The 11842-nt window shown below is 39.4% G+C and overlaps 1 protein-coding gene across 1 annotated transcript in view; it reads left to right on the forward strand.

Annotated features, from left to right (window-relative positions):
- Positions 1 to 11592, forward strand: part of LOC116070920 (predicted GPI-anchored protein 58) — a 19543-nt gene extending 7951 nt beyond the window's left edge. Inside the window, exon 4 of the mRNA XM_031342319.1 lies at positions 11404 to 11592. Coding sequence (XP_031198179.1) covers positions 11404 to 11408 — 5 coding nt within the window. The 3' untranslated portion in view covers positions 11409 to 11592. The remainder of the gene's footprint in view (positions 1 to 11403) is intronic.
- The last annotated feature ends 250 nt before the right edge of the window (positions 11593 to 11842 follow it).

An 11842-nucleotide genomic window follows, 5' to 3' on the forward strand; every position in this document is an offset into this window, starting at 1 on the left:
CCACCCCCCTGCACACACACACACACACACACACACACACACTTCTGCTGTTAACAGCCAGGGCTCCTGTCATAGGCCCTGTCTCTATTTCTGATAAAATCAATATCTCAGAGTTTTCTTTAAAAGCAAACAAACCAAAGTGTTCTTCTAAAACCTTTTCATTACTGAGAATTTTAACATATGCCGCAAGAGCAAGCGTAGCCCAGCGAGCCACAAGTCTCCCTCACTACCATCCACAGTCCCACAGAGTAATCAATCTCATGTTGCTTCTACCTCTACCACACACACTGGTTATTTAAAAGCAAATTTCAAATGCTGTGTAAGTTCTTTTATATGCCACTCTGAAAAAGGAAACAGCTCTTTGAAAATATAATAAATATCATTATCACATATAAAAACTCCAAGTAATTTCCTAATATTCTCAAATATCCAGATTTTTTATTTTAGGTTTGAGTAAGAGAATATATGATACATACATAATACATACATATGCACATACATACATATATATGAATATATACATATATTAAATTACATTTTTCTTAGAAACAAATAAACCTAATGGTGCAGGCCTATAATCCTACTAGGGAGGCTGAGGCAGGATGATTACAAATTCAAGGTTCTCCCAGGGGCAGCTCAGAGTGAGTTCAAGACCAACCTGGACAACTTGTTGAGCCTGTGTCTCACAATAAAAGCTAAAAGGAGGGTAAAGATAGTGTCAGAGTGCTTGCCTGGCAGGTATGCGGCTCTAGGTTTAACCCTCAGTGCCTAAAACACACTCAGGCACAGGAAAAATATTCAGGTATAATAAAAATAACATAGCATAAAGGCTGTGTTCTCTATGCTTCTGTGGGACAATTGTTATTGCCCGCTTCTAACTTCCATTGCTACTCCTTAGTATGTGTGCAATTCTTATAAAATGTTACTGTCAAAGGAAGTATGGAGCTGGATTTAACTCACAGGCTATAGTTTACTTAACTTTAATATTTTTTATTTACAAATTACATTTTATTTATTTTTCTGTTCATATATATATGTGTGTTCTCTCTTCTTCCCATGGATTATGTGTAGAGGAAGACAGCTTACTGGAGTTGGTACTTGCTTTGCAAGCACAAGAACTTGAATTTGATCCTCAGAACCCAGACTTTTGGAAAAAAAAGAAAAGAACAGGCAGATTCTGGAGCTGCCTGTCCAGCCAGTCCAGCCCAATTGGCAAGTTCCAGGCCAGTGAGATCCCCTGTCACAAAAAGAAAAATAGCTGATGCCCGAGGGAAGACACCTGAAGTTGTCTACTGGCGCGCGCGCACACACACACACACACACACACACACACACAGAGCACATAATATTCATATGTATTTACTGGTTATGGAGCAATACTTTGAATATTACACAATGCACAGTGATGAAATCAGAACACTTAGCATTCTCATCTCCTCGCACGTGTATCATCGCTCTGAATTAGATCTATTATTATTTTGGGCAATGGCAATAGCAAATGTATCAATAGACTTTTGTTTCACTTTCACCCTTAAGCTTTCCTTCCAGTCAGATAACCACCCTAAGATACTTGTTGGACTGAAAACATCTTAGCAGAAGCTTCCAGTCTACTCACAACAGCTATATCCAATGCTGAGATGTAGCCAGAAGCCTGGGGGGGATTCCCCTCCTACAGCATTGACCTGCCAGGACAACCTCAACATCACACCCTAAACATTAGCCTGTCTGTTCTCACTGGAGATCTTTCACTGTGTGGCTTTGTTGTTTGTTTGTTTGTTTGTTTGTTTGTTTTTCTCTATGTGAGAATTCCAAAGCCTATGTGCAGACACTAATTATAAACAGATGGGAGAGGTGCTAAAAAGCAAACTCTCTTAAAGAAAGCCATGTATCCTAGATGATCATTGTAAAACAGATGCCCACACTGTTACTTCTGACTGGCTATATTTAACAATATTTAAGAAAGTTGTGACAGAACTTTCATTAATGCAGTTTCTGTGTTTCATTGTTGTAATTGAGTTATGCACAGCTTTTGAGATGATTTTCTGGCCATCACAATCTGTGCTGTTCAGTTGTTGACCACAGCTATCTCCTTACCCTCTTGTTCTTCAGTTCCAGATTCCAACAGATTATTTGACTGTGGGATTAGACTGGACTAGGAGTTATGGACAAGTAGGTGGTACTTAAAAAGTCAAATCAGAATATCCTAGTAATTCTGGAGACAGATCCTGTGTATAGCTTCAAAGAAACAAAGGGCTAGATGAGAAAAATTATGTGTAATATTAAATCTAAGATCAAATCTGAGACTTGGAAATGGTCTTTAGCTGGTACTCACTGTTGCCTCTCATCCTTTGAGAAAAATGTCTGCTGTGTTGTAATCATGGAGCAAATGCCAAATGCCTTCTGGGATGTTCTGATCTTGCCAAGAATACCCTCTTCCCTAAGCTCTTATCTACTCTGTGGGAAAGCTTTTGAATTTCCAAGTCTCTAGCAGGCCACACCTAAATCCTGGCCACCCAACACTAACAAGAGTGTGCCTCCAACAGCCTCCTCATAGGTAGTTTGGGGGAAATGCCCAAGGGAAGGAGATAATTAGAGGAGGTGGTATGTGCACCTATTTCTTATATGTGACACAGAAACTACTGTTAGAATTCTGTTGATGTCAGAATCAGTAGGCATAGTAGGTCTCGATAAATAAGCAAAGCAGTACAGTGAGAACCTTGTCCTGTGGCTATTGAGCAATGAGACTGATACGCACAAAATAAGCTCTTTCATAACTTGTACCTCAGCCAAACTTCTGTTTATGCAATTTCTAGATTTAATTGTTCAACACAGCCGCAAATGTGTCCCATTTCATGAGATCATTGCACCGTCTCAAACAATTTGCTGAGATGTATAACCATTCACCCTCATTTTTTCCCTCTCCATTTCTAAATTCTAATAAGTTATTCAACTGGAGGATTAGATTTGTGTTAATGGCTGAAGACAAATAGATGATATTTGGACACAAAGAAACGGAATGCACAACGCAAATACTTTAAAATATTCTCCAAGTCTGAAACAAGGAAGGTGTTAAGCTTTATAAACATAACCACTGGGAACTTTTACAGATAAACAGGGTGAGTTTTAGACTGGTTTGTTGACATATTGGCCACTTATGAGTAAAAGGCAAACATTTGTACATGATAATGCTGGCAAACTGGTTGGCCGGGAGGCAAACCTTTAAACCTATCTTTGTAAGTGGAACAGAAAAAATGGAGCCAAATCACATAATAAGAAAAACAAAGAGGAAAAGATAGGTTATCTCCAGTGCCATAAGGTAAAAATAGTAAATGTCTTGAGACCATCTCCCCAGCCGTCAAACAGGACCCCATAAGTCAGAGTAAATTGGAGCTGTTGATAATGAATAAGAAAGAGGAAAGGGAAGAGGAAGAGGGGGAGGGGAGTGGGAGGGGAGGCTAAGCAGCAGCAGCAGTGATATGGCTAACACTCACAAAATTTACTAGTAGAAAATTTCAACTTATAAGTACATATGATTCTGTCATCCCCTAGATCACAGGTTAGAAACAATGGAAATGCTTTCCCAGTCTTTACAGATCCGAGGGATGGTTACATGACTTGGTAACTTAAAATCTCTGAGGTAGGAAATACGTTCACCTCTTTTTCTAGATGAGAAAACCAAGATAGAGAAATTGAATAATTTGTCCAAGGTCACACAGTAAAAGGTGGTAGGGTCTGAATTCAAATATAAATTTTTACCAGCACCCACACTTTCAGGGAAGAATAGCAAATCACAAGGTACAGCATGCTTGGAAAGGGTTGGTGGGATGGGGTCCATGCCTTTGCCAGTTGTTAAATAGTTGACCAACTTTCCACAGATGCATGATTAGTCAACAGTGGCCCTGGAGGAGAATTCCAAGTCTGTCTGACACCCAGGCTTACTTTCTCCTGCATCCGGGTAACAACCCCCAGCAAACACAGTTACTTGGAAAGCATTCTCCTCCATGCAGAAGGCATCGGCCCTGAATACGCCTCAGCAGAACTCACTGGGTCTTTGCAGTTGGATGGAGGGAAAGAAAGCAGGGCAACAGTGTGTGTGTGGAATGGATGCCCCAGTCAGTCACCAAGAAGTGGGCAACAGTGAGTGTGTGGAATGGATGCCCCAGTCAGTCACCAAGAAGTGGGCAACAGTGAGTGTGTGGAATGGATACCCCAGTCAGTCACCAAGAAGTGGGCAACAGTGAGTGTGTGGAATGGATGCCCCAGTCAGTCTTCAAGAAGTCGCCATGTTTTGTTGACTCTTTGTTTAAGAAAGCATGAGAGTGTGTAAGCATATTTTTAAAAATTAAAAAGGTGTTTAAAAACAATGTAAGTATAAAGGAATAAGCTTAAAGTCATAGAAGATTTTCCCATGTGGAATCCCTCTTTTCTAAAGTATTAAAGATTTCTATGCTGGAAAGTCATAGATGTGCTAATTACAGGTTAACATTATTTTGTGTCACAGAAACCCACAAGAATAGCTCTCACACTTTAATAACAGCTTGGATTATGTGTTAGTTTTGAATAAAACAACATTTTAAATGACTTGAAATTGTTTAAAATGTAACTCATGAATCAAACTGTTAGAAAAGTTAAGCAATTGGATTTCACTTGATTATAATTTTGTGACAACAAATATTCAAACCCCTGTGAACTGAAAATTTATACAGTTACACTAAGCAGAAGATTTCCGAAAAGAGTGACAAGTTGAGTATGTCTTTCTTGGTTGGTTGGTTGATTTTGAGATGGTCTTACTATGTAGCTCTGGTGTCTAGGAACTCTGTAGAGCAGGCTGGCCTCGAACTCACAGAGGTCTGCTTGCCTCTGCTTCCCAAGTGCTGGTGCTAAAGGAGTGTACCACCTTGGGTGAGTCTTAAATGCATGTTCAACTCTATTTTGTGTAGTTTTTCTTCTATGATGGCCAGTCACATAGTGGTAATCATGATTCATAGTCTGAGCTATGTAAAGGGAAAAAGATAAACTGTATTCTGTGTAACTTGAGAGTGATGTTTTTTATTTCTATCATTTAAAATCAACAATGTTTAGTAACTTTCAGATAACACTACTATATAAATTAGAGGATGTTATTCTTTAACCTATTCATGTGAATTTTTGAAGAAATCCTTGGCTGTGAAAGACAACCATATTTTTGTCCATTATGCATTACTTTCATAGATGTTCTTTTAAAGCTCCCAGCTGTGCATAGAGATTTGACAAACTTTTGATAATTTAAAAACAGCAATAGTTTCTCAAGTGGTGAGATGATTGTAGATAGACAGCAGTCAAGCAGATGGATAATTCTAACATTTTTGCTTAAGTTGAAAGAGATTCATGGGGGTAGCCGTTACTTAATTTGGACCCACAGACATGTGCTCTGAAAATGGTAATAACTAAGCACAAACCCTGGAAAAGGTTTTTGTAAAGGCATTTTGCTAACTGTAGAAATTGTTGAAAAAATCCAATTTTGGCAGGATAGTAGGCATGTAAGAACTCAGCATTCAAGGGGCTAAGGCATTGTTAGGGCTATGGGTTCAAGACCAACCTGGGCTACACAATGAGACCCCCTTTTAAAAACAAACAAACAAGAGAGAAAGAAAACACAAAGCCAAAGGAACCGAAAAGCACATGTAGTTTAAGAGAAAAAACAAACAAACAAAAAAAAACAACAACAAAAACCATTCTTTTCTTCCCAGGCATTTATACCATGGATGATGTAAGGCTTCAACTATCTTTTTCAGCTTTTCCAAGAGAGTTCCAGTTTTATTTATGTGTATGTGTGTGCCTGCATGAATTTATGTGCACCATGTATGGGGGTGGGTGAGGCCAAAAGAGGACATGGGCTCCCTGGAACTGGAGTTACAGGCGGTTAATCATAATCCACCATGTGGGTGCTGGGAATAGAGACCAGGCCCTCTAGAAGAGCAGAAAGCCTTTTAAGCACTGAGCCTTCTCTCCAGCTCCAATAGTTCTATGTTTAGTATTTCATTTAAAGCCACATTAAACCATTAATTTGATATTAATATTTTAAAATGACTTCAGAGTGTAATAATCTGATCTTTTAGGAAAATCTTCCTTTTTCTTTGATTCTATTATTTATTTATTTATTTACTTATTTATTTTTGTTTTTTCGAGACAGGGTTTCTCTGTGTAGCGCTGGTTGTCCTGGAACTCACTCTGTAGACCAGGCTGGCCTCGAACTCAGAAATCTGCCTGCCTCTGCCTCCCAAGTGCTGGGATTAAAGGTGTGCACCACTACCACCCGGCTTTTCTTTGATTCTAAATGGCTTTAGCATTATCAGAGAATTTTCAAAAGTGAGTTCCATACTCATTGAAAGCCTAGAACAGTGGTGGGGGAGACAATTCAATAAAATACACAAGCATGAGGATCCAAGTTTGATCCCTAATGCCACATAAAAAGGCAAGTATGGTGGTGTGCACTTTGTAATCTGGTACTGGGACTGAAAAAATTGGTAGGTGATTTGATTTCATTTGCTTTCCGTCTTCTCAAAAAAGATCAATCTTTTTGTTTCCTTCCTTCTCCTCTTTACAATTTTTTTACTTGGTTCATGTAATTCAGACCTCAGGAAGCAATGTGATCCTTCCCTTCCTAGGACTTACCTTCAATACTACAATACCGATGTCATTCTATGGCCCTGATATTCATAACGATGAGATCTGTCTTAGTTACTGTTCCATTGCTCTAAAGAGACACCATGATCATGGCTACTTATCAAAGGAGACATAAATTGGGAGGGGTTGCTTACAGTGCAGAAGGTGAGTCCATGACAATCATGGGAGGGAGCATGGGGACAGGAAGACTAGGTATTGGAGCAATAGCTGAGAGCTTACATCTGACCCATAAGCAGGAGGCAGGGGAGACAGGGTGTGGAGGGAGGACTGAACCTGGCATCAGCTTTTGAAACCTCGAAGCCCATCCCCCAATGACACACCTTCTCCAAACTCCTCATTGTTTCTAAATAGTTCCACCAACTGGGAACCAAATATTCAAATATGAGAGCTCATGGGGACCATCCTCATTCAGACAAATACAAGATCATACACATATACCCAACATATGTATGTATGTATGTACATATGTATGTATATATATATGTATATGTATATATATATATATATGTATATGATTTTGTTCTAGTTTAGTTTCTGTTGCTGTAATGAACACTATAATCAAAAGCAACTTGGGAAAGAGTTTATTTCATCTTACAGATTATAGTCTGTCTTTAAAGGAAATTGGGGAGGAACTCAAAGCTGGAAGCTGAAGGCCAAGAACCATAGAAGAATGATGCTTACTGGCTTGCTCCCTGGCTCATATTCAGCTACCTTCTTTATACAGCCTAGGCTGACCTGCCTAGGAATGATAGTACCCAGTGGACTAGGTTCTCCTACATCAATCAGCAATCAAGAAAATATGCCATAAATATGTCCATAGGCCAATATGATAGAGGCAATTTTTCGATTGAGATTCCCTCTTTCCAAGTATGTGAAATTGACAACCAAGATTAGCAGTTGCTGCTTTAAAGTTTGTCCTAGGAAGCTCCAATGCAATTCATGTCAGTGTCCCTGAAACTGCTGTGTGTGTTTACGTCTTGTACTCTTATAAAACTAAAAATGATGCAAACTCATGTAATCAGGTCCTACAGTGAAAGCTTCCTCAAAGACTAACAAGACTATACTAGTACTTTTCTATTCATAAGTATATGTATCATGGATTCCTATCTTTGTAGTTCATAAAATTTATGTCTAGACAGTAAAATATTCAGTGTAGTGTTGGATCATTACTTGTGTGTGATGATAATTTGCAGTGATCATTTGAGTAGACCTAGATACATAAACTAGATACAGTGTTTCTAGGAGAAATCACTCCTCCCCCAACTTTTTTCTGCTTAAAAAAAAAAAAAGTTAACTTTTTTTTTTTTTTTTTTTTTTACTTAACTATTTTTCCCCCATGACTCAAAGAAATCTATGACCTGAATATATTTTTATCAGGTCTTTTCAATAACATCATAAAATTATATGTAGTAAACTTAAATTTAATTAGAGAAATAGTTAAGAATACAAATTTTAGACAATATTCTTTTCTTGAAACTTGATGGTGATCTTCTGAAGTTCACAAATATTTTAAAACATGATTATTTCTTTGAGTACTTCATGTACTGTTTTGATCATGTGATCATGTCACTCTCTGCCAGTCCCTCCCAAATCCTTCTCCTCACCCCTCCACATTTTATCTTGTTTTTGTTCTTTAATAACTCACTTGAGTCCAATTTGTTCTGCCCATATATGCCTGGGTACAGGGCCATCCACAGCAGTGTACTTGACCATACCATACCCTGAAAAACAAGAACAAAAAACTGAGTGCCTCTTCTCCAGCAATCATCAACTGTCCATGGCCCCTCAGTTGGGGACCCCTCCCCCTCCACACTAAAATGTTGACTGGCTTGATCCTCACAAATGGATTCCCAACCTTACATAAACACTATTTAACAATTGGAAGATAAAAATTTACATATCAAAATACTATCATTGTATCTATTCAATATGTCTGTTTTCCTGTTTTTTGAATGATTGACTAATTCAGTCAGTAGGCAACTCTGTGGACCACGATGATCTGTTCTAAGTTATCACAGTGAACTAGAGTCAGGCAGAGTCATACCTTTTGCCGTCTGTGTGGTTACCATTCTTGCTTCTGTCCTGCCAGCCTGCCTCCTTCAGTGTTCCCTGCAAAGTGGTCAGTGACCAATAACAACCATTTTGTTGTGCTCAGCTAATAGCGTCGCTTTGCTCTGACAGGGCCCTGCCCCTCCACCAGCTCTCCTGAATCACACTCTGTGTGCTGCTTCTTTCTTTGACTATTACTCTTCCCTCCTTTCCCATTCAAGCTCCTTGAGGGAGGACTACATGGTTCTTCCATATTCATACCCTCCTTGGTTCCCTTTCTCCTCTCTACTACAGGAAAATATATACTATACATGTTTACTCCACAAAACTTGCCATTTAAATCAACTTCAAGTGTTCAATTTTGCAGTCTTAAGCACATTCACACTCTTGTGCAACAGTTACTTCCATCCCATCTGCAGAACCTTTTCAACACCCCAAATGGAAGTGCATACAAGAAACACAAAATCTCTCCCCGTGAGTCTCGACAACTATTACTTCATGTTCTATCTCCATGAATCTGACAACCCTTGATTCCTTACATAGCAGAATCATACAAGGTTTGTCCTTGTCACTAGCTTACTTGAAGACATCCTCAGAGCTCATTTGTGTTTCCTCTTTATTTTGACACAATCTTCATGACATTATTGCCTGCTGATACCACTCACTCCTTTGGCTTCTCCCTTCTACCCCTGGGTTGACTCCAACTCTGTGTCAGATTTATTTTCTTGGCTTTAGGGACAATAGCTAGAGATCTCTACATGAATGTTGAAAAGACCATTGATTAAAAACGAGGTTTATCTGAAGTGAAACTTCTAGTTTCTTTGGAAAGTTGGTTATGTCAAATGATGTTTTGCTGGGGCACACAGGTAAAAGGATGTCTTGCTAAAGCAGATACATGAGAGAATGTTTTCCCGAAGCAGATACAGGTGAAAGGATGTTTTGATATAGCAAACACATAAAAGGACACTTGATAAGGGAGTATAAATATGACCCCACAGACAGTGGGAGAGAGGAGCACTGAGCGTTGGTTTGATTTGCTCCACCTCACTATTCTTCGCTAACAACACAAATGTATTGGTTTGCTTTGCATAGCATGTTGAGCTCAACTTGTGATAACTCCAATGTTGAGAGAAACTCACCAAAGAACTGCTCTTGAGGTTCCAGTCTCACCTCAGGCTGGTTAGTGAGGTGCAGCAAATCAAACCAATGCTTAGGGCTCCTCTCCTACTGTCTGTGGTCATGTTTATACTCCCTCATCAAGCATCTTTTCATGTGTTTGCTATATCAAAACATCCTTTAGTATTGAACTACAGTTGCTGGTTCGTGCCTGGTGTCTGCCTGCCTAGAGGACTGCTCTGCAGCTGCTGTGTCATATTTGGTGTTTGCTACAGGACTGAACTGTTGAGAAAGATGATTGACCTTGCTCCCAAAGACCTATTGCTGAACAAGTCTACTTCCCCCACATTCTAATAATTTTTCTCTTTCACTACCTCTACTGGGTGGTGGGCTAGAGGAGAGGTTGAACCCTTATTGCAAAACATTTATGCCTACACGTATCCTCTTTCCCTCCAGAGTTGCCATGCTCATAACAATTGCTTTTCTTTAATGTGCTCAGTTTTTCTACTTAGCATGCCTAGTGCTATTTGTCAGTTTGAGTACTGGACTAATTCTGATTCTACTCCAGCATCACTGTTGCGTTGGCCCACAGTGTCTGCTTCACATCCTTCAGATTCATCCTCATCTGCTAATCCCTGCCTGCTGCCCTATTCCCTTAACTGCTGAGAATGTTGGTACCTAAGTTTAGCAGCATTTCATTCTGGTAAGTGCCCTTGTTGAGCAGGAGCAGCCCAATGCAATGACTAGCTGCTAATGAACCTGATCATGTTTCCCAACCGTGATAGGTTCTAGCTCTATACTTCTCCCAGGAAGGGATGGGATGCTTATTGTAACTCATTACAACCCAACTTGTCCTTCTGAACCACTTAAGTTCAGCTTCTTTTCTTTACCCAACAAGTGCTGATCCTGAAAGCAAGACCCATGCACACAGATTTCCATGTGATTCTGTATTCCCAGATACTGGATAGCAACATGTGGGCAGCACCCTTTTTCAACATCACTTGCTTATTTCCATCACATCTCTATGCTGCTATCCCATAATTACCTGTTTACTTAAGCATTGATGCCTAAATATAGTCAGCAACTTGAGAAGAGGGATTTTGGTCTTATCTTTTTATCTTTGTTTGATTTTTATCCTAATTAAAGTCTTCTAAATAAATAAGAGTGTAAATGAAAGGAAAAGAGATCAGCATCTTTGTAAGCCATGGGGGAGCATTCCTAAAATCAGTTCAGTCCTTCCTGAACCATATTTCTTTTTGGAATAGCCCCATAAAATCTGGGTTATCTTTTCTTGGGTATATTTTAGGTTGGCTGCTTTTCATGTTTCATGAAATTGTAAGAAGTAAGGATTTGAAGATCTGGACTTGAAAGCCTGGATAAAATTCTCACAGCACTGTATACTAGTTGTGTGATATTGGAAAATGCTTTAACTCTTCATGTCTTAGTTTACTAGGATAGTCTAGCTCATAGGTATCGCCAGGTAGTTAATAAATGAGATGATACTGTATAAAGTGGTGGTCTATAATAGATACTTAGTAAATTTTTCTCCCCTTTTCTTCTGTTTCTCTTTAGATTGAATTCACCCTTCCATAAGAACTTGCAAAGAAGTGAATGACAGTAGCTCACTGATGCCCAGTAGATTCCATCAGCTCCCATTATCTGCTTTTCTCTTCACATGCACAGATCCATCCTTCTCAGCCACTGTGCTTATTTTAGAAGGGAAAACAAGTGACTAAAGGCATATCTATCTACTCCACCGTGCAAGCCCTTGCTTGTTCCGGCTTTGTTATTCATTTGTGAGACATCAAATAGGCCAGTGGCAAGGGGTGTGCTTAGGTGTGTCTGAGAGTGAGGCAAAGGGGAGCCTGGGACATAAATGTAATATTGCCCGATGGCCTTCAGTGAGGTTGGGGGAGGGGCTATAACCATGAGCATGGCCCCAGTGAAAGGTTAAGGTGTTGATAGCAAGGTACTTCACATCTGGGTACCAATTCATCCATAGCTCCAGTTT

Source organism: Mastomys coucha, unplaced genomic scaffold, assembly GCF_008632895.1.
Source record: "Mastomys coucha isolate ucsf_1 unplaced genomic scaffold, UCSF_Mcou_1 pScaffold22, whole genome shotgun sequence".
NCBI classification, from domain to species: domain Eukaryota; kingdom Metazoa; phylum Chordata; class Mammalia; order Rodentia; family Muridae; genus Mastomys; species Mastomys coucha.